The sequence below is a fragment of the Acanthochromis polyacanthus genome, chromosome 12 (genome assembly GCF_021347895.1).
Source record: "Acanthochromis polyacanthus isolate Apoly-LR-REF ecotype Palm Island chromosome 12, KAUST_Apoly_ChrSc, whole genome shotgun sequence".
Classification (NCBI taxonomy): Eukaryota; Metazoa; Chordata; class Actinopteri; family Pomacentridae; genus Acanthochromis; species Acanthochromis polyacanthus.
The window spans coordinates 31,864,903-31,889,002 of NC_067124.1; the positions used below are offsets into that span (position 1 = coordinate 31,864,903).

Genomic DNA, 24,100 nt, shown 5'->3' on the forward strand with positions numbered 1-24,100 from the left:
TGAAAAAAATGTTTTTTCAACATGTAATAAAAACATTCCATATGATGAAATAATGCAAAGTCGGCAGTGAAAAACACTACAGGGCAGTTTTCTTTGAAAAAAAATCATGTTGAATTTTGTCCAAAAAAACCGCCATAGTATACTATGTCGAAAAACGTGATTTTTTTCAACATGTTGTAAAAACATGCTATATGATGAAATAATGCAAAATATTCCGTTAAAAACACTACAGAGCAGTTTTCTTTGTCAAAAAAAAGCTGGCACCCGTATAGCTCATCTGGTTAAGCAGGTGACCTATATACAAGGGCTGGTCTCTGCCACAACGGCCCGGGTTCAATTCCTGTCTGCGGCCCTTTGCTGCATGTCTTCCCCCTACTCTTCTCCCCATTTCCTGTCACTCTTCACTGTGACTATCACAATAAAATGGCAAAGAAACAATCATCATAAACTCTGTCCCAAAAAAAGCCATAGTATATACTATGTTGAAAAAAATGTGATTTTTTTTCAACATGTAATAAAAACATGCCATATGATGAAGTAATGTATAGTAGGCCGTGAAAAACACTACAGAGCAGTTTTCTTTGAAAAAGAAAAATCATCATGAATTTTGTCCAAAAAGCCCCGCCATAGTATACTAGGTCAAAAAAATTACGATGCTTTCAACATGTTGTAAAACCATGCCATGTGATGAAGTAATGTATAGTAGGCTGTGAAAAACACTACAGAGCACTTTTCTTTGAAAAAAAAATCATCTTGAATTTTGTCCAAAAAACGCCATAGTATAATATGTCGAAAAAAAATACGATTTTTTCAACATGTTGTAAAAACATGCCATATGATGAAATAATGCAAAGTAGGCCATGAAAAACACTACAGAGCAGTTTTCTTTGTCAAAAAAAAGCTGGCGCCTGTATAGCTCATCGGGTAAAGCAGGCGACCTATGCACAGGGGCTGGTTTCCAACGCAACGGCCTGGGTTCGATTCCTGTCTGCGGCCTTTTGCTGCATGTCTTCCCCCTACTCTTCTCCCTATTTCCTGTCACTCTTCACTGTGACTATCACAAGAAAAGGGAAAAAAAACAATCATCATGAACTTTGTCCAAAAATATGCCACAGTATACTACATCGTAAAAAAAGCGATTTTTTCAACATGTCGTAAAAACATGCCATATGATGAAATAATGTAAAGAAGGCCATTATAAACACTACAGAGCAGTGTCCTGTGAAGAAAAAAAATCACCATAAATTTTGTCCCAAAAAAACGCCATAGCATACTGTCGAAAAAAAATGTGATGTTTTCAACATGTTGTAAAAACATGCCATATGATGAAGTAATGTATAGTAGGCCGTGAAAAACACTACAGAGCAGTCTCCTGTGAAAAAAAAATCTTCATGAATTTTGTCCCGAAAAAACGCCATAGTATACTATGTCGAAAAAAATGTGATTTTTTTCAACATGTTGTAAAAACATGCCATATGATGAAATAATGCAAAGTAGGCAGTGAAAAACACTACAGAGCAGTTTTCTTTGTCAAAAAAAAGCTGGCACCCGTATAGCTCATCGGGTTAAGCAGGCGACCTATATACAGGGGCCGGTCTCTGACGCAGCAGCCTGGGTTCGATTCCTGTCTGCGGCCCTTTGCTGCATGTCTTCTCTCCATTTCCTGTCACTCTTCACTGTGACTATCGCAAGAAAAACAATCACCATGAATTTTGTCCAAAAAAAACGCCATAGTATACGATGTTGAAAAAAATGTTTTTTTCAACATGTAATAAAAACATCCCATATGATGAAATAATTCAAAGTAGGAAGTGAAAAACACTACAGAGCAGTTTTCTTTGAAAAGAAAAATCATCATGAATTTTGTCCAAAAGTACGCCATAGTATACTACATCGTAAAAAAATGTGATTTTTTCAACATGTCGTAAAAACATGCCATATGATGAAATAATGTAAAGTAGGCCATGAAAAACACTACAGAGCAGTCTCCTGTGAAGAAAAAAAATCATCATGAATTTTGTCCAAAAAAAACGCCATAGTGTACGATGTTGAAAAAAATGTTTTTTTCAACATGTAATAAAAACATCCCATATGATGAAATAACGCAAAGTAGGCAGTGAAAAACACTACAGAGCAGTCTCCTGTGAAGAAAAAAAATCATCATAAATTGTGTCCAAAAAAAACGCCATAGTACACTATGACAAAAAAAAGTTTTTTTTCAACATTTCGTAAAAACATGCCATATGATGAAGTAATGTATAGTAGGCTGTGAAAAACACTACAGAGCACTTTTCTTTGAAAAAAAAATCATGTTGAATTTTGTCCAAAAAAACCGCCATAGTATACTATGTCGAAAAACGTGATTTTTTTCAACATGTAATAAAAACATGCCATATGATGAAATAATGCAAAGTAGGCCGTGAAAAACACTACAGAGCAGTTTTCTTTGAAAAAGAAAAATCATCATGAATTTTGTCCAAAAAGCCCCGCCATAGTATACTAGGTCAAAAAAATTACGATGCTTTCAACATGTTGTAAAACCATGCCATGTGATGAAGTAATGTATAGTAGGCTGTGAAAAACACTACAGAGCACTTTTCTTTGAAAAAAAAATCATCTTGAATTTTGTCCAAAAAAACCGCCATAGTATACTATGTCGAAAAACGTGATTTTTTTCAACATGTAATAAAAACATGCCATATGATGAAATAATGCAAAGTAGGCCGTGAAAAACACTACAGAGCAGTTTTCTTTGTCAAAAAAAAGCTGACGCCTGTATAGCTCATCGGGTAAAGCAGGCGACCTATGCACAGGGGCTGGTTTCCAACGCAACGGCCTGGGTTCAATTCCTGTCTGCGGCCTTTTGCTGCATGTCTTCTCCCTATTTCCTGTCACTCTTCACTGTGACTATCACAAGAAAAGGGAAAAAAAACAGTCATCATGAACTTTGTCCAAAAATATGCCACAGTATACTACATCGTAAAAAAAAGCGATTTTTTCAACATGTCGTAAAAACATGCCATATGATGAAATAATGTAAAGAAGGCCATTAAAAACACTACAGAGCAGTCTCCTGTGAAGAAAAAAATCACCATAAATTTTGTCCCAAAAAAATGCCATAGTATACTGTCGAAAAAAAATGTGATGTTTTCAACATGTTGTAAAAACATGCCATATGATGAAGTAATGTATAGTAGGCCGTGAAAAACACTACAGAGCAGTCTCCTGTGAAAAAAAATCTTCATGAATTTTGTCCCGAAAAAACGCCATAGTATACTATGTCGAAAAAAAATGTGATTTTTTTCAACATGTTGTAAAAACATGCCATATGATGAAATAATGCAAAGTAGGCAGTGAAAAACACTACAGAGCAGTTTTCTTTGTCAAAAAAAAGCTGGCACCCGTATAGTTCATTGGGTTAAGCAGGCGACCTATATACAGGGGCCGGTCTCCGACGCAGCAGCCTGGGTTCGATTCCTGTCTGCGGCCCTTTGCTGCATGTCTTCTCTCCATTTCCTGTCACTCTTCACTGTGACTATCGCAAGAAAAACAATCACCATGAATTTTGTCCAAAAAAAAACGCCATAGTATTCGATGTTGAAAAAAATGTTTTTTTCAACATGTAATAAAAACATTCCATATGATGAAATAATTCAAAGTAGGCAGTGAAAAACACTACAGAGCAGTTTTCTTTGAAAAAAAATCATGTTGAATTTTGTCCAAAAAAACCGCCATAGTATACTATGTCGAAAAACGTGATTTTTTTCAACATGTTGTAAAAACATGCTATATGATGAAATAATGCAAAATATTCCGTTAAAAACACTACAGAGCAGTTTTCATTGTCAAAAAAAAGCTGGCACCCGTATAGCTCATCTGGTTAAGCAGGTGACCTATATACAAGGGCTGGTCTCTGCCACAACGGCCCGGGTTCAATTCCTGTCTGCGGCCCTTTGCTGCATGTCTTCCCCCTACTCTTCTCCCCATTTCCTGTCACTCTTCACTGTGACTATCACAATAAAATGGCAAAAAAAACAATCATCATAAACTCTGTCCCAAAAAAAAGCCATAGTATATACTATGTTGAAAAAAATGTGATTTTTTTTCAACATGTAATAAAAACATGCCATATGATGAAGTAATGTATAGTAGGCCGTGAAAAACACTACAGAGCAGTTTTCTTTGAAAAAGAAAAATCATCATGAATTTTGTCCAAAAAGCCCCGCCATAGTATACTAGGTCAAAAAAATTACGATGCTTTCAACATGTTGTAAAACCATGCCATGTGATGAAGTAATGTATAGTAGGCTGTGAAAAACACTACAGAGCACTTTTCTTTGAAAAAAAAATCATCTTGAATTTTGTCCAAAAAACGCCATAGTATAATATGTCGAAAAAAAATACGATTTTTTCAACATGTTGTAAAAACATGCCATATGATGAAATAATGCAAAGTAGGCCATGAAAAACACTACAGAGCAGTTTTCTTTGTCAAAAAAAAGCTGGCGCCTGTATAGCTCATCGGGTAAAGCAGGCGACCTATGCACAGGGGCTGGTTTCCAACGCAACGGCCTGGGTTCGATTCCTGTCTGCGGCCTTTTGCTGCATGTCTTCTCCCTATTTCCTGTCACTCTTCACTGTGACTATCACAAGAAAAGGGAAAAAAAACAATCATCATGAACTTTGTCCAAAAATATGCCACAGTATACTACATCGTAAAAAAAGCGATTTTTTCAACATGTCGTAAAAACATGCCATATGATGAAATAATGTAAAGAAGGCCATTATAAACACTACAGAGCAGTGTCCTGTGAAGAAAAAAAATCACCATAAATTTTGTCCCAAAAAAACGCCATAGCATACTGTCGAAAAAAAATGTGATGTTTTCAACATGTTGTAAAAACATGCCATATGATGAAGTAATGTATAGTAGGCCGTGAAAAACACTACAGAGCAGTCTCCTGTGAAAAAAAAATCTTCATGAATTTTGTCCCGAAAAAACGCCATAGTATACTATGTCGAAAAAAAATGTGATTTTTTTCAACATGTTGTAAAAACATGCCATATGATGAAATAATGCAAAGTAGGCAGTGAAAAACACTACAGAGCAGTTTTCTTTGTCAAAAAAAAGCTGGCACCCGTATAGTTCATTGGGTTAAGCAGGCGACCTATATACAGGGGCCGGTCTCTGACGCAGCAGCCTGGGTTCGATTCCTGTCTGCGGCCCTTTGCTGCATGTCTTCTCTCCATTTCCTGTCACTCTTCACTGTGACTATCGCAAGAAAAACAATCACCATGAATTTTGTCCAAAAAAAACGCCATAGTATACGATGTTGAAAAAAATGTTTTTTTCAACATGTAATAAAAACATCCCATATGATGAAATAATTCAAAGTAGGAAGTGAAAAACACTACAGAGCAGTTTTCTTTGAAAAGAAAAATCATCATGAATTTTGTCCAAAAGTACGCCATAGTATACTACATCGTAAAAAAATGTGATTTTTTCAACATGTCGTAAAAACATGCCATATGATGAAATAATGTAAAGTAGGCCATGAAAAACACTACAGAGCAGTCTCCTGTGAAGAAAAAAAATCATCATGAATTTTGTCCAAAAAAAACGCCATAGTGTACGATGTTGAAAAAAATGTTTTTTTCAACATGTAATAAAAACATCCCATATGATGAAATAACGCAAAGTAGGCAGTGAAAAACACTACAGAGCAGTCTCCTGTGAAGAAAAAAAATCATCATAAATTGTGTCCAAAAAAACGCCATAGTACACTATGACAAAAAAAAGTTTTTTTTCAACATTTCGTAAAAACATGCCATATGATGAAGTAATGTATAGTAGGCTGTGAAAAACACTACAGAGCACTTTTCTTTGAAAAAAAAATCATGTTGAATTTTGTCCAAAAAAACCGCCATAGTATACTATGTCGAAAAACGTGATTTTTTTCAACATGTTGTAAAAACATGCTATATGATGAAATAATGCAAAATATTCCGTTAAAAACACTACAGAGCAGTTTTCATTGTCAAAAAAAAAGCTGGCACCCGTATAGCTCATCTGGTTAAGCAGGTGACCTATATACAAGGGCTGGTCTCTGCCACAACGGCCCGGGTTCAATTCCTGTCTGCGGCCCTTTGCTGCATGTCTTCCCCCTACTCTTCTCCCCATTTCCTGTCACTCTTCACTGTGACTATCACAATAAAATGGCAAAAAAAACAATCATCATAAACTCTGTCCCAAAAAAAAGCCATAGTATATACTATGTTGAAAAAAATGTGATTTTTTTTCAACATGTAATAAAAACATGCCATATGATGAAGTAATGTATAGTAGGCCGTGAAAAACACTACAGAGCAGTTTTCTTTGAAAAAGAAAAATCATCATGAATTTTGTCCAAAAAGCCCCGCCATAGTATACTGGGTCAAAAAAATTACGATGCTTTCAACATGTTGTAAAACCATGCCATGTGATGAAGTAATGTATAGTAGGCTGTGAAAAACACTACAGAGCACTTTTCTTTGAAAAAAAAATCATCTTGAATTTTGTCCAAAAAAAACGTCATAGTATACTACGTCGAAAAAAATGTGAATGGAGTGAAGGACAGAAAGGTGAATATACATCAATATAAGGCTGATGGGTAAACTTAAATAAAGGCTTTGTGAAACATCAGGAGCTTTACCATTGTCTGGCTGGGGTTTGCGACATTGCGTGACCTAAATATGTAGCAGGCATCAGAAATTGATGGGATTCAGAAACACACCCACAGTTTAACCACTTATTCCTTGTATGATTTCCAACTGATAAATCATGGTCAGTATGTAGTAGGATTGCAATCATGTGATCATCAGCAGGTAACTGATGCAGTGTTCACTGGTTGTCATGGTTACAGTGATGCCTTGCTGGCAGCTATACCTCACAACGCAAATCCTTAACAAAGCCGTGGATCCAGACTATAAGCCGCATCACTGCGAAAATTTAATGAGGTGGTCCTTGTGTCATTTCTGATTTCCCCTAAAAATTTGATCCAAATCCGTTCGTCCATTTTTGAGTAATATTGCACACTGACAGATGGACAGACAGACAGACGGATTCACAGACAAACGTACGCCGATCGTCACAGAACTCCGTTGCGTTGCTTGGCGGAGTAATAAGCAGTGTCAATATATAGAAGTGTATTTCTCCTCCAGTTGGAACAAGCCTCCAAATATGTTTAACTGACTTCTGGAAGACAATAGTAGAGTCTAAGGACAATATATGTAATCTGAGAATCCTGTTCTTGTGTTGATATTACCTCATAGAAAACAGCCATTTGATACGGGGCATACATCATGGACACACTATACAAACAGAATATTTAGAAGCCATGAAAATAGCGATAAGAGAAACACCTGAAGTAACCAAAAAAGGAGAGAAATAACAGCACCGTGTGGGAACCTTGTAAAATACTGTCCTGGTCATCATAAATGAAAGGCAATATCAATAAGCTACTGGAGGACAATCCACTTCCTCTCTCCTGAGACAAACGCAGTGAAGGAGGGGCGTGGACGACTCTGCAGCGTACACAAGCAATATTAAGGTAATCAATCGTCGTCAGTGCTCTGGCAGTCCTGGATTTAGTGTAGTGAGAACCATCGCATTCTGTATTAAGCAATAATTGATTTGATCTCCATAATCTCTTTCCTGGTTGTCGTGGGTAACACTCTGTGACAGCACTGACTGATGTGCTATTGGATGGGGGCGGTGGGGATGAACGTGTGACGGGTTGGCAATGAGCTGGACGGCCCATTCATATTCATCAGCAGGGTGTGTACACTCCGGGGGCTCAGGACAACAGAGGAGCACACAACGCCACCACAGAGTGCTCTACACCCCGGCACAGCACATTACCCCACAATTTGATTTTTCTACATTTTCAAAATAATGCTGTGATAAATCGGGCCGCATCTCGTCGCACCAAATCGCACATAAAACCACAGAGACGAGGCGCGACACTGTCTCCCATCAAAGTGATTTGCTCATGAATTGCCGTGTTTTTACAGACATTTTTGTGATACTCCCCTCTGTGAATAAGCCTTTTGGTTTTAAATGCACTTTTAAATGTCAGTCTTCAGCAGCAGCAATTTGCTGTCTGAGACCTTTTCAGAAAGAGATTGAATGTATTTCTGCCTTGTCTCCTTTCCCCCCCTCTTTTTCTTTTAATTTACAACACATGATGCATGCTTCTGAGTGACTACTCACAGGCAGTGCACAACAGTGCGTCCTTCTCCACACTCCCGTTGCCACTTGTGCACTTGAGCCAGCAGGTTGAGGAAAGCCTTCTTGGAGTCGGGAACGTCGCGATACGCAGACCAGCGCAGGAACTGGAACTGACACACCACCAGCTGGCCCTCTTGGAGCTGTCGGGTGCGACACAAAAACATAAAGCACATGTCTGAGTATGCTGCGCTGTGTTGGTGTATATTTGTGCGTTGTATTAAATTTTCTGGTTGTTTCAGTACTTCTGTGTGTGCCAGTTAACACCCGTTTTTGAGAGCTCCCCTGGCACTCTCGGCTGTGCTCACTCAGCAGGCTGACTTTGAGATATATGGGTTTGTAGGTGTAAGTGGGGCCCGAGCTGTGTGTGAAACAGGTCCCTGTGTGTTCATAACCTTGTCCTGTAGAATCTCACCTAATACTTAAGGACCAGTGGAGAACTGTAAGTCATGCAAATTGGGCTGGCAAAGACACCAACGATGCATGGAGGAATTGCCTCAGCGGAGGTGGGATTTACACAATGTACTTTTTTTTTGTACCACTCTCATACCCACACATACATATGCTTACGGTGCACTTCCTGTGACTTTTACTCCCTACCCTTGTATATCATTGTCAAGCGTAGGAAATGTACACACTAATGCACTGAGAGAGGGGCTGGGAGAGGGAGAGGCGTGTGTGATTTCTGTGTGATTTGATTCTTCCCATGCTGTGTTAAGTTGCCCTCTCCTTGACTGTGATGTGCACTGAGTAGAAAAAAGGTGCCACAGGTAGAGATGGGGAATGACAGGGGCAGTCGACACAGGAGGTAAGGATGCCAATCAAGACGGGAGGTTCTGGGCAGTGCTTGTCGCGCTGCTTATAGTGGCGGAGGAGAAAACGCCTTGCATGCAGATTTCTTCCGTAATTGGTTGACAGTGAGGCTGAGCGGAATGCATGCAAGCGCTGATGCAAATTCCTGAGCGGAAAACTTGCGTGCATGCCTGCAACTCAGCACTCAAAAATGTGTAAAAATGATCTATTAAAAGATGTTTGGAGATTTTCTCTACTGTTTCTGCCTTCATCTAACCTGTTTCAAGAGCTATGCCTAATTCTGTACCTTTGAGAATGTACGGCGCGGTTCGTGAACAAATCAAAAGAAAACGTAGCTCGAAGCCGGAAAGTGTACACTGAACCAAAAATATGGCCGACATCATGATGATGAAAGTTTCCTCGTTAGTATGCTAGCAGGCACCGAAGCAAGGGAAGACACCTATCTCGGTAATGACAAGAAGAAATTGAAAAAGGGAGAGACTGACCTTTATTACATGCATGTCAATGGGCTTCTCTTGCATGTTTTCCATAGAAAGAATTTTCTTCGAATAATTATCACGCTTATGAGAACGTCTGATGGAAAAGCTGGTGGCTCTGGTTCAATTTTCTGGACTGCTGAATATCACAACAATGTCCTTTGTAGTATTTATAATATAGTCGATGAATACATTGTTTTTTTTAAACTCATCTGCCATTGCACTCAGTACAAATTTACAGGCAATATTTTAGAGCGTATTTACTTGACGAACCCCTCCATCCCTTGAGGCAGGGACTGGAGAAGTGCTGCTGTGTGTGCATAACAAAGCGGTGACGACGCGGAAGCACAGGCTGCGCAGAAATCCAGCATCAAGTGAAGCAATCGGCTCCAGTTTGCACAGGAAAGTCAGTTGTTAAGGTTTCAGGTGCGTGGCCTGTAGCACTTTGACTTTGAGGACTTGCGTCATATTTTTAGACGCACATTACAGGCGACAGCTCTAAATGTACTGGAGGTAAAATGCCACATCTGAGCACCGAGTGAGGATCACAGCTAATGCATTTCTAATTAGGTTTCTAGTCATTTTTGAAATACCACAGAGTGGAACAACGCGTCCTGTGCAGGCTCTTCTGGTGTTGAAATGACTCACCCTTGTGACATTCTTGACCCGAAACAGGCGAGTAATGACGTCTTCATCTGCTGACATGGACAGGAACTCCACTTCCATGGGTCCATACTGCTGTAAACCAGGCTCCGGCCAGTACTGAACACATGGCTACACAGAAAACACAAGAAAACGAGAGAAAACACTTTAATAACACCTGAAAAAAAAAAAAATTCAAATCATCCTTTGCTTTTAAAACTCTGACTCACCAAAGAAAAGACAACTGTGAGTGTTGAAGGGTGTTACTACGTATGCAGGTGGTTCTGCAGTAATGACAAAAGTGGTGTCAGCGTGGGCCTGCATAGAGCTGGAGGTATTACGGAGCCACGCTGGTGTTAATAAGGGAAGAGAAGCAGCATGGGAAGTGTGAGATGTAATGTGCTCTGAGAGATTGCAACAAGAGGGAGACAGAGCGCTCCAGTGCCACGAATGAACTCTATAACTGAGTTCATAACAAGATCTTGCAGCGGACAACTTAAAGTGGCTATAACTCAATTTTCAGGCAAGACCCAAAAGGTCTGCCTTGCTCTGGAAGAAACGAGATGAAAACATTTAAAGGGGAGTGGATGAAAAGTGGGATTGAACCAGAGTACCCACAATTTCTTTTTTTTTTTTTTGTCTTTTACTGCCAGACTACACAGGGTCTTAGAAAACAGCACACAGAGCAGCCAATACAGAAGAAGTAAGCTGCTACCTTTCTTGAGCACAGTATCGCCAAAGATTAAACATTAAGATCATTTATGAATGTTTGAAAAATGCCTTTCAAGACTCACATATTGCACAAGGCAGAATGATAACAGTATTTGGAATAAAACAAGAACAGATCGAACAGGTGACTAAATGCTGCATATCACAAGGTTTAAGTGTTTCTGTCAAGGATGTAGCAGCAGATATTCACATATTTATAAAATCTATTTTGTGATTTAATTATATTTAAGGCATCTGAGAGAAACTCTTTCCCTGAAACAGAATATCCTCACAGAACACTTGTCATACACTAAATTATGTCTTCACCAGCGTCTTTGAAAACAATACAAAACACTCACGGGCTGATTTTACAATATTCAAAGGCAGAGCTTGGACCAAATTAATTAAGACTAAGCACCTGCCTTCCAAGGCTGTGATACAAATGTAATACATATTTCACATGATGAATCTTTAAAGTTTGCCTAAAAAGCTTGTAAATCTTGCATTTACACTTTTAAAAAAGCAGAAGCTGGACTCTGTGTAAGCTATTATCTTCAATGCTTTTGGCTTTTTGCAAGTAATCTTTGCAATTTGCTACTTATTCATAAACATATTAATTATACAGGAAAATACAAGGTAATATGAGATTATACATAAGTATTTCAAACTGCCCTTGTAAGATAATTAATAAACTGATGAAAGCTGATGTTACCTAGCTGCTTGCTGGAGATACCTGGAATTAGTGCAGCATTTGACACAATGGATTAAAGTATTCTTTTTTACTATCTCCTGAGCTGTCCTTGATTTTTTCCTCTTTTTTTTGTCTGCTGGAAATGTTCTTGTGTCTGTCAGTGGTATTTGAACCTTGCAGGTTGGGCTCCTGTGTGGTATCCGTTCAGAAATCATTTTAGCACCAATCTTATTTTCTCTTTATCTCTTCCTCGGGCTACATTTATTGGATGGAAAAGACATTTCTTATTTCGCTTCATGGCCACACCGATGATGCCCAGTTGTACCTGTTCCACAGACTGAATTATTCAGCAACATTGTTTTCTCTGCACAACTGTTTATCTGCCATTAAAGGCTGGATGTTGGCCAATCTCCTTCAGCTTAACTCCAGCAAAATGAAGATGTCTGAACACGTCTGTAGTCGAGTTGTGCCAGATTTTGGCTCTTTAACAGAGCATGTTGTCCCTTTTGCTACAAATTTGGATGTTATATTTGAGCACAGCCTTGGTCTGGGCCGCTGTAAGCTCCAGTTTCTGCCACCTGAGAAATATCTTGGAGAAGAAAATCATTTTTTTCCTTTAATGGCACCCAAGCCTATTTTACACGCTTTCACTTCATCTGTGCTTGATTACTGTAATGATCTCTTTCTTCTGTCTTAATGAGAAAATGGTGGAACAGAGACAAAAAAAATCCACATAATGATGACACTTTGCTGCTTAGAATATACTCAAGAATCTACTGATGACTTTTAAAGGCTTCTTCAGTATGGCTGATAATTACCAGGTAGCACTTTTAAGTCCTTATTTACCAGCTTCAATCACACTGAATAGCTTCCGACAGGGGCTCTTTACAATCTAATCGTAGAGATGAATTTGTAGCATTGTTCTCCTTATTAATTTTTAGTGTTATATTGTGTGAATCCTGACCTTGAATCTTGTGTTATGTTTCCACTAATTGTCACTGCTGTTGTTGCAAAAAAAAGAAAAAAAGAATAGAGGATACTGCAGCACAGAGAAAAGGCATATGCTCATGAGAAAAAGTGGGCCGGCAACAAAAAGAAACCCCGCGATGTGGCTGGAGGGTAATGCAAGTCTATTCTTTAGAGATGTATCTTTGAGGAGGGAAAGGAAAAACTGGGGCGGGTGTTATCTAGTCATGCCTTGAGATCAATGTGGTCAGGGATCAAAGCTCGACAAAATGGCATGAAGGAACTAATCCCAAGCACAGTGAGATACAGAAACATTGAAGGCAGAGTATGTCAGGAAAAGTCTCAAGTAAAGTTCACACAACCTCCAGACTGAGAATATAAAACTTACACAGCAAACAGTGGCTCCTGTGTGTGCGTCTGTGTGAACTCCAACATTTTTGCCTCTATTTTTTCCACTGTAGTGTCAACAAATCAATGGCAATAAAACAGTGTATCACGTTTTGACCTCACCCAGGCAGAGTTTGACTGGTTGAGCTGGTTGAGCATGACCACTGCCGTGCAGCCGTAGTCGAACACCAGCCTCCAAAAATCGGCCGTGGTGCCCGGCAGAGGGTGAGGGGTCACAATAAACGCAGCCTGCCGGTGGAAGCTGTCGGCGAGAGCGGCGTTGATGTAATTGTTGCTCTCCCCTTCGGTTGTAACCAGGAAGGCCAGGGCGCGATCGGGCGGCAGAACGTCCATGCTGCGGTTCTTCTCCCGGTTTCTGGGCAGCAGAGCAATGCTGCACTCTTCCACATCCAGATGGGGAGTCACGGAGTTCAGCGTCTGCAAATGGAAATGTAAAAGAGGTGAGGTTAGAGCGCGGTGAGGATAGAGTGGAAATTTGAGAGAGCGTTTGAAAGATGGAACGTGTGAGGAGCCAGGAGATGTTGGGGAAGAAGAGCAGGACGGAAGAGAAGGGAGTGAGACAGGAGAAGGAGGGAGTACTGGGATGTCAAAAATCCAATAATCTTAATTGAAAGCATCTTTAATACTCTGAAATATTCCGTTGACAAACTGACTTAACAGAATGAAAGGACAAATTGGGCCAATGCATAATAAGGCTGAATGTAATGAACTTTAAAAAAAAAAGACTCAAAAGGAAATATCGCATACCAATTTTCTATGATGGACTCTCTGTTCATTTAGTCGTAATTACATTAGACGTGGTGAAAAAATATTTGGATCGTTAACACACAGTATCAATAATAGATCTGTGACTTGCTGATCTCAGTACTACCGGTTGGCTGTTTGCCGTCTGCAGGATGACAGAGTGAAAAAACAAACGCAGAGCTCATTGGGTGGTGCAGCGGCTTTCAACATCAATGTCAGACAGATAAGTTTACACAGATCAAAGCGACGAACGGGACATTTTCCTTTACGGCAGAGTTTGTAATCAGAGTGTTGCACCACCTACTGTAGCGTTCCCTGATCCCAAACAATACATCAATCACCGCTCCTGCAATGTGGACATTATATAAGGATAAAACGGTGTAAAATTAAAGGAGTATGCGTGAGCCTTTCCCTGTATCACTTTGAAATGCTAAACTTGGAATCGGTGTGGCTGCTGGCGGAGCACTGCAGCACAGGGAGATGGATGAGGCAGGTAAAGCGTGCGGGAACACAGCTGGCTCGGCTCGCTCCTAATCAACATCTAATAAAATGTTCTGAGAGCGCATTCCTATAAACCGGGAGGGGAACTTCAATGACAGCCACACAGAATTAGAATTAAAACTAACATCACGCTGCACAAATGCACACACATTTATGCAGTACATGCATATATTCCACACACTCACATGCGCACATCTATTAGCCTGCTTCTTCCTGCACTCTCTGTTGATTTGAAAATGCTTGCGCTATAAAATACACCCACATTTTCAAGGAAAGAGGAGATGGAGTTATTGTCCAGTGCAGAGGTTCTCGCAGTTATTAGTCAAAGATCCTTCTATTGAAGGTCGGAGGTCTGGAACTATTGGCGATAACAAAATAACACTTAACCCCGAAACCACCAAAACCTGCAAGCAGCTTTGAAAGGCATCTTTTGACCAAATGCCCTGAATTACAGCGTTTATCAGAGTCAGACACAGCGGGATTTTCATTTTTCTGTTGGTCCTTGAACAAATCCGGTGTGAGCACTGTTCTGCTGGTAAAATCACCTGACTCTAAAAATCTTAAAATCAGAAAATTTCATGAAAAATCACTTGATACATTTTTTTTTTAAAAATCACCAAAAATAAACATTCACACCAGATTCTATTAAAAAAAATAAAATAAAATCTCGGCTCATCAGTGCAACTGAGAAGCCAGGAGTGTCTGAGCTGTAACATACCGTCACCTAACAAAAACTCTGTCGCTTTTTGGTTGAACTGCAGGCACTGTTTACACAGATAAGATCAGATAATTTCATGTTGATGTTTTTTTTTAAAATGCTTGTAAAAAATAAACAAACAGATCCTATACTTGTTTTGTCAATTTACGACATTACAAATGTAGCATTTTTAATTGTTTCTACCTCTAACCATGTTTGTGCTGTTTCCACAGAGAGACTTTGAATCTTATGCTATGTTTCTGCTAATTTTTATTACTATTGTTGTAAAGAAAAGAAAAGAAAAGAACAGGGCATGCCGCTGTACAGAGAAAGGCATATGATCATAAGAAAAAATAGGCTGGCAACAAAAACAAAATGCAACCAACAGCTATGTGACAAAAATTCAGGGACTTTCCAACTTAACTGCAGACTGTGCTTGGATTAGATTGATTCTATTTTTTTTTGCAAAGTTTTGTGCAATAAATCTACAAACAGCTAGAGAATCAACCCACTGACAACTTTTAAGCAACACAGGCTACATTCAAGTTCTCAATTGTCAAAATACATTCGTGGCTCGTGGGAGAAACGTCACTGTTCACCTGCAATCAGTTTGAATCAGTTCAACCCTTGAACTCTGTTATGTATATATTACAGAACAAACCTCACAAGTCTTGTTACTGAACCACCACGAAGCCAAAGCAGACATGGTTCATACAGTTATAGTCCACATTTATTTCTGACTCATTCTTATATTTACAGTAGGTACAGAAATTGTATACTGCAGGAAATGAGACGTCATCTCGACCTGTGAATTAGGAGCCGACAGGAAATTCTTGAGAAATGTATAATGCCAGAAATTGGCGGCAACAACAGGCAGAACACTGTCTGGCCGTTAGCATCGCTATGACAACAATGTCAACAATAAGGAAATAAGCACACTCATCTCCTGCTACATTATCTATTCAGTTTCTCAAACAAGCTATTGATCAATAGAGAATTCAGTTCAAAGCAGAAAATGTCTGACTTCATGAAAATTTTGTATTTATAGCAGAAGGTGTAGACTTGCTATTTGGTCCAGATGCAAACCAAAGTCTACAGAAGCCCCGGTCTCATCTCTAGTGTCAGAATACCAATAAGACTTAACCTATTTGAGCAAATATACAGAATACAACAACAGAAAAGAAAAAAATTCTCGCAATTGCACACAGCAAATTGTCAATATGATTGATTATCCAGCAAAATACTCACTTGAAACTCCTCCCGCAGCTGAGAGGAGTTACTCTGGGAGTCCACTCGCAGCATCTCCTTGTAAGTGACCGCAAACTCGTTCACCAAGATGGCCGTCTCTCCACAAAGACAGGCCTCCAGAATGGCGTCATGGATGAAGATATACTGCTCCTGAAAGGACAGCAGGTAACATGAATCACGGCTACGTACGTGCATATGCGGTTTACACAGAACACACCGGAATGCGTCTTAAGTTTGCAAACAGCTTAACAAACGGTGCAGAAAAAGGCTAGTTGAGACAGGAACATGTGTATGCGGAAACAAATAATCAAAACACATGAAGGATAGTAACGATTTTTCATAACCTGCCTTGTTCTGAATTAAACATGTGCTTTAATGTTAGCGTTGTATCAAGGCGGCTGGAGAATAAATAAATATTTCTGAGTAAACAAACACATGCAGTGTGCATTTAATTAGCGCACCCCTGCAAATAACTACAAATGTAATAAACAGCTAAGTCAATATTGGATTTACATAATAAGGGGTGAATATGCAAATGATCTGCACATCTAAAGAACAGCACGTGCCTACGCAGCACACAAGACAGACAATGCGAGTCTTTTCTCTAAAAGTATTGCAATGACCTTTACATAAGTCCCAGAGTGGGAGTATGGTAATACACCTCTCTCTCTCTTTGAATTTCCAAACAACAGGAGGGGAAAACAAATGTTTAAAAACCTGATTCTTCTGAAGATGTTGAGCAGAGAGAGGTTATGGTAAATGAGTGATGCGAACAAGAAAAGCTCTTTCTTTTCAAACTAGCACTTTTTATCTGTGCTGTCATTGTCCCTTTTTCTCGCTGTTCCTGTGTTTTTATCTCTATCACTGTCAAGTCCATGTTTGTTAAAAGGCAAATTGACATCTTCGGGTTACAAAAGCAGACAATAATGTCTATGTAAAATGTGACACAAGTGACTTGGTGAAGAGGTTTCCTGACCTCTGTCTGGATCATGTTGATGCGTCGAGAGCAGAGCGTTTTGACACAGTTGTAGATGTCCACCACACCTTCGCACTCAGCCATGTCCAACATGACGTCCAGCACGATGTAGCAGCCGGTACGACCTGCTCCAGCGCTGCAACAAGAAGCCCATTTTTACGAGGAATCATGCACAGTCTTAAAGCTTTAGATAGCTGCTATTTCAAGTTAGTAAAAATGCTGTTACCATTGTGTCAGAGTACAGAATGTCTGCTACTAAGTAAAAATATTAACGCTACAGGAAATTATTTTAGAGGCATGAAGGACAAACCACAATGTACATAGAAATGTTAGCCAAACTAGCACAACAGCTATAGGGCTGAGCTGAGGAGCTCCGAAAATGAAACATTGCTGCTCCATCAGTCCGTTAAAGTGATGACAGAACGTTAAGTGACATAATGCATAATCCTACACTAACAAACAAAGCACTTCATTTAAACCTGCAGTATAACAAATGATTTTACTGCAGCTTATAAACCTGTCTGAGGTGAAGACAAGTACACAGTGTGAAATGCCTTCAGGTCCTGATCGATCCTTTCTCCTCGTCGGGGGACAATTTATAATTATACTTCAGTTGTAAATGTACCCGACTCTCTCGCTTTGGAGACCCTCAAATGGATCCTGCTGCTGCAGGTATCGAATAAACTCAGAGGAAAGACTCCTACAAACAGCTGGAAGCAACAATCTGAACTTCAGCTCCTGTTTATATCTTTTCAAAACCTCGATTACATTTATTATTAATGAGTCTCATTAATCTGAGCTGTTACTCTCTGTTTTTCATCGCAGTGAAGTTTTATTTTATGAACATTCAGTTTTTGAAAGAAGTGAAATTTCACAGCAAAGTGAATAAGAAAGTTTTTTTATAACTTTGGGGCACTCTCTGTGATGTTTTTGGACCAATATTGACACTGAAATGTGGGAAAATCCTTCTCACAATAGCTTAACACAACCTCTTGTGCATGCCTATCTGTTAAACCAATGGTAAGCAGTTCAGATTTATCAAAAGGGGTCTGATTTAGTAAAATCACAGCTTTTACGGTAAAAGTGAGCAAGGTGCCAATGTGTTCAAATGCCATCAGGTTATCAAAAAGGAATGCATGTTGGAAAAGGGCTTGAATTTATTGGGATTTTGCTACAAGTAGCTGAGATAGCAATACTAACAGCAGCCTCTGACAGACACACAAAGGTAACACTTGGAACACTGTATTTAAAGTCTCCCAAAATGCATTGCCATCTATTACCATCCTATCATATAATACATATTTACACACGCTGTGAAAAATTCATGCCATGACATAAAGTTACTGCTTTAGTTTAATAAGTGATTAAATAAAAGCAGCACTCGCTAAGCATTTCGCTACCTGCAGTGGACCACCACAGGGCCAGCGTCAGGAGGAGTCGAGGCTTTCACTCTTCGTATAAAAGCCAGCAGTCCAGTAGCATGGTAGGGCACCCCATGTTCAGGCCAGGATGTGAAGTGGAACTGACGCACCTCGTGCTTGGTTGAATATCCTCTCTGCCAAAAGAAACACTGTGCACTTTAGCATTACATGTAAAAAAAAAAAAAAAAAAATCCTACATAATGGCCACTACCCTAATCCTGGCAGACCACCGGCCCTGATCTCGCAGAAGATGTGCTCCCATGCATTCCCACACATTCTTCCCTCTGCGACAGATGTGACAAATTTTTTCTTGGTTCAGTGTGAGGACAACCAGGGCATTATTTACGTGGGGTGTTAGGTCTTCTAGGACAGTTAGGCCTCTGGGCATCACATGTTAGCAGCAGCTGCAGTGTGACAGACGTGCAGAAAAGGAATTACTGAGGCTCTGGGGAGCTCAGGGAGGGCTGGAGGTTTCTCCTCTACTGGGAGGCTGCTGAAGTCGCACAGCAATTTCTTCCTCTGCGCACAGATGACAAAGTAAAGCGACGCAAAGCAAAGATTTGTTGAAGACAGAAATCCAAAAAAAGAAAGGGAGGGGAGCTATGAAAAACAAGCTGTCACCAGTTTCCAAATTCATGCCGATTTGAATAAGCAGCAGTGTGTGCCCATGGAGAGCAAATGTGACAGTGCGATGATAATGCTGTGTTTGTGCCACTGTCACTCCAGCGCTTCTCTGAGCCCTTCCAATGAGAGATCCCCCCAGAGACTGACAGGATGGAGGCCATCAGGGGAACAACACTGTAACAGCTATGTTGGAAAGACGGCAGGGGCATTCACAGAGCTGCTGGTGTTAATTCCTCTCAATTTAACATGTGGACCTCGCGTCTATCAGCAGTAAGTCCTGTCAAGTGTCTAATCCTTTCTATTAAGGTTCTAGTGCTAATTTTAATTCTTGCTTAACCAGGTAACATGCTAACTTGTCAGTGAATCACAGGAAAGCAGAATATGCAGTGACAAACTGAGAGCATTGTGACAAATAACAGCGAATGCAAAGAAAAGAAAAGATACGCAAACATGTGAAGGTGAAATGCAAATTTGAGATAAACTCACCCTTTCCAAGGCGAAGGTGCGAACTGTGTATTCAGCGAGAGTCTCTGTCTTGAGCAGAGTGATCTTGATGTCACCGTACATTTCGCTGTCATCGGGCCAGTATTTACAGCATTTCACCTGTTTTTAAACAGCAACGCAACACAGTTACTCCAGAAATTCACAACTGCAAAGCTGCAGAAGGTGTGACATTCATCAGTCTGCTTGGGGGAGAATTGTTAGGGTTGAATCTCTATTTAGAACACAAAAGAAGAACATTCAATCCACAGTATCATCCTTTGAGTTCTGTTGTTGTGTTTATTCATAGTCTACTTCAACATGCTAATTACCTCCGCCAAGGAGGTTATGTGACGCCCGGCGTTTGTGTGTCTGTCTGTCTGTCTGTCTGTCTGTTAGCAAGATAACTCAAAAACACCTGGGCAGATTCACATGAAATTTTGAGGGGATGTAGACTATGGTAAGAGGAAGAGCTGATTTAATTTTGGTGGCAATCCAGAAAGGATCCTGGATTCTGGATCACTTTGAATTTTTTAGTATGTTTTAGTATGTGGTCCAAAATATGACAAAAACATCATAGGTTAGTATGTCGTCCAACAAACTGGAACAAGGTGTCCAGATAGCTCAACTGGTTAAGAAGATGATTCGTAAACAGAACTGTGTCAGAGACATAGGTTTGATTCCAGCTCATGATCCTTTACTGCATGGGTTTCCTGTTTTCCTCTCTATCCTTGGCGGAGTTCTGCACTCTCTGAGTGCTTTTCTAGTTAATAAATTATGCTCTGCAGTGCATGAAATCACTCCCCTTACATCGGTTTTGTACTTGTAGGTGGAGGGAATAACCAAGTTTGGTTCATGCACAAGCCATGCTTTTGTAATTTCCATCTGGGACTTAGTGCTAAACACCAAAACGTCCATTCTCCACTGTACTCACTTTGATAAAATCAGTGTAAACTCAAGTAAATGATGGTAACACCAAGTCCAGCTACCCAGCTACAACATAAACCTCCTGTATTTCCCATAAGATGTCAGAGGCTCTGCCATCTTTGTTTATGAACATGCAGAAAGTAGTGGACAGTAGGCTTAAAGTAGGGTTTGCTGGATAAATCTACAAGTTTGTTTAAGGTCTTTCTTACACCAGTTTTGGATTTCTAGGATTTCATATTTAAAGTCCAAGCTCTAAATTCAAAGCGCATGCATAATAAGATAGCTCTCTGGGTTAATTTAACAATTCAGTGGAAGCAAAGAAGATAAATACTACCTGTGTGATCATAATTTAAAATTAAGTGATGATAATAAAAATATTAGGCACTTAATTTCTGGGTTTAACTAGAACAGAGACATCCTGGGAGGAATTTTAATAAGATAAAAAAAAAAGTATGTAGAGGTTGCACTACAAATCCTGCACAAGAACAAAAACAAGCTGTTCATCTGCAGATATTTTATCTTGGAGGGCATAGAGAAGAAAAGCACAATAATCACATAATGGCGGGCAGCATAATGAACAGGAGGGCAGCAATCTTTTTTACCAACAGCGGGCACAATGGAAGTAATTTTTTTTATTTAATGGAGGTGTTATTTGGATTCAGCCACACAGACCACTTCTCATTTGTTGACTGCTCCCAGGATTGCTAGGATGGAGAACCAAATTGGATGAAGGGCTACTGCTAGAAAAATTGTGTCATTTTAACCATCCACTGAGGTAATATGTTTCTCCTGCCTCGACTGGAAAAGGACGGAATACTTACAGTAGGTACCTGCATTTATGTGAAGTGGAAAATAATACTGCTGCAGTAGAGGATAGCGTATGTGCAGCGACAAGCAGTCCAGCGGTCAAGAATATGTTTATATGCAACAAAGGTATTGCACACTACATAGACTGCATGATCATTATAATGTCAACATACATTTCTAGAACACAGCACTGCAATTTCATGAAATTGTTAAAAGACGCAAATAAAGGATAATCCATTCAGCAATGCTTTAAAATGAATGCATTCCATGAAAATTCAACAACAGTGAATGAAAACAGATCTAACACAAACTTCAGATGACTCCTGATGTTCAGTTATTCCCACTAAAATGTTAAATACAGAAAGTTAAAGGAGTAGTTAGACACATGTTAAACAAAATTAATTGCATTCCCTCAGAAGGCAGTAACAACCAGTCACTGCCAGCAAACATGTGTTCACAATCTATGCTGACATCCACACCCACGCTGACTACTAGTTATCAGAATCAGCCCCATGTTTGACAAATAGCAGCAGTTGCAGGTGTAGATGAGGAAAAGGTTCTGCAGAATAAAGGGAAGCTGTTGCTGTTGCTCCTGAGAGTATCTTTGGCCTCGATCAACACAATACAGAACAGAAGGAAGCTATATGCAAATACAGCAACAATGCGAGCACACGTCGAAGAAAAAGGCAAAAAATGTTTTCAGACGCAGCAGTCCATCATAGAGTTTTGCTCTGTATGCAAAATCTATTCAAATTTGTAAACGCCATTGCTGGGAGATGAAAAGGCCAGAAATATTATAAGTTATTAAGCGACAAGGTCATGACAGAATCCTGTTGTTTTGTTTTTCACTTCAGCAAATGCTTAACAGGGGTCTAATCACAGACACACAGTTTGATACATTTAGGACAGCAGAGGTATGGAAAATGGGCTTTGCTGGGGAAAGAACAAAACAATAATTGCTCTAAGCAACTGTATGTTAAATACTATTGAATGTTAGATAAATGTCAAGTGGGTTGGAAAATTCATGAGTTTCTATTCACCATGCAGTTCAAATAATTAATGAACGTGAACTTTGAGATCGATTTTGAGCATGTGTTTTTTAAAAAACAAAGGCTAAATTAATTGTGACTGTCTTAAATATGACAGTTGTTTACAACAGGGTAATATTGCCCAGCTTTTGTTAGACATGCTGGAAACTATCCTTATATACTCGTGTCTGTACAGACTGTATAAAAGGATGGAGGAACCATTTGTGTGAGTAGTTTTGAAGCCCAATGTTGTGGCTTCAGCTTCTGCCATCTTGGAACTCTTCCCAACTCCCAGGTGATCAAAAAATGAGCAAAGAGGTGGAGCACAAGTGGAGTTGAGGCAGGCCATTGACTGTCCTGTAACAGCACCTACCTGTAATTTCAAGTGGCGATGACCTTTATAATACATAGTTTTACATCTGAATACAATTTAAATGTGTGAGTTTTGTAAAAAAAAAAATTCAGGACTGTACTGTTGTCATGAATGTGGAAATTAGGTTTAGAGACCAGAGCTGTTTTTGTATGAGGCTGTAAATATGTTTCTTTTTACTGTGAAGTTGGACATTGTAACATTTGGGCCTACGGGGATTGACTGCCTTTAGGAGCAGCCTCAAGTGGACATTTGGGGAACTGCAGTTTTTTGGCACATGTGCTTTGGCCTAGTTTCATGTCTGTACGCTAAATGTGAATCTACTAATGGCATATGGCTAGCCTAGCTTAGCATAAACATACAGGGGAACACAAGTAGTCTGGTTCAGTCTTAATAAGGTACCAAAGTCCCCTGATCAGCGCTTCTAAAGCAGCTATCTAAAGCAGCTATTTAACATACACGAAGTGTACAAAATGGGCTGCTGCTCAGTAGATTTTATAACCTTTATTATTACAGAGATGGCGGTTTCTGAAGTTAGGCTAACCACCTGCTAGTGGTAGCTATTGCACACGACCATGAGAGTGGCACGGATGCTACTGTATAGAGTATTTCTGTAATTGTTCACAGACCTAAAACTAACAATTATTTTTATTGGTGATCGGTTCAAGTCAGAAAATGGAAAAAAAAAAATGTCAGTCAGTGTTTCCAAAAGCCCTTGATGACCTCTCAAATGTCTCGTTTTTCCCACAACGAAAGATACTAAGTTTACTGTCACAGAGAAATAAAGACACCAGAAAAAATGCAATTGTTAAGCAGCTGGAATCAGACAATTTTTTTGTTTGTTTTTTTCTCTTAGAAACAACATAAATTTATTAATTGAACAACAAAACAGTTGGCTGTCAATTTAATATTTAACAATGATTAACTGTTGCAGATCTAATTGTTTAATTGCTCCTTTAACAGTTAAGTTTGTGATTTCACACAAATAAAAGGCATCACAGCTGAAATAAAACAGCTTTAATGCTGTGGTTTGCATGCACAGCAAGGTCCTGAGAGACCTACGCTTATCAAAGACATGAAAGCCTTTCATACAGTCACCAGAATGTTCCCTTATGATGAATGTGGTGTTTTTCTGAACACTGGGTGGTGACAGGAGGGGGAGAGTGCACATTACTTACCCTGCCAACCTCTACCAGCTTAGTGATCATGACGATGCTGAAACAATTTTCCTGCCACACCATCCTCCAAAAATCATACAGAGTCTCCTGCTTGGGTCCTGGTGGGAAGAGGGAGGAAATAACAGAGAA

General features: G+C 39.6%; 1 protein-coding gene across 3 annotated transcripts in view; it reads right to left on the bottom strand.

Annotated features, from left to right (window-relative positions):
* ptprub (protein tyrosine phosphatase receptor type Ub) overlaps positions 1-24,100 on the bottom strand; it is a 232,400-nt gene that overhangs the window by 15,582 nt on the left and 192,718 nt on the right. For all 3 annotated transcript variants that reach the window (XM_051956864.1, XM_051956863.1, XM_051956862.1), the window contains 8 exons: positions 23,972-24,069; positions 19,668-19,784; positions 18,537-18,691; positions 17,137-17,272; positions 16,161-16,310; positions 13,073-13,387; positions 10,204-10,329; positions 8,252-8,409 (listed from right to left, as the gene is read on the bottom strand). In XM_051956864.1, the coding sequence (XP_051812824.1) occupies positions 8,252-8,409; positions 10,204-10,329; positions 13,073-13,387; positions 16,161-16,310; positions 17,137-17,272; positions 18,537-18,691; positions 19,668-19,784; positions 23,972-24,069 (1,255 nt within the window). The remainder of the gene's footprint in view (positions 1-8,251; positions 8,410-10,203; positions 10,330-13,072; positions 13,388-16,160; positions 16,311-17,136; positions 17,273-18,536; positions 18,692-19,667; positions 19,785-23,971; positions 24,070-24,100) is intronic.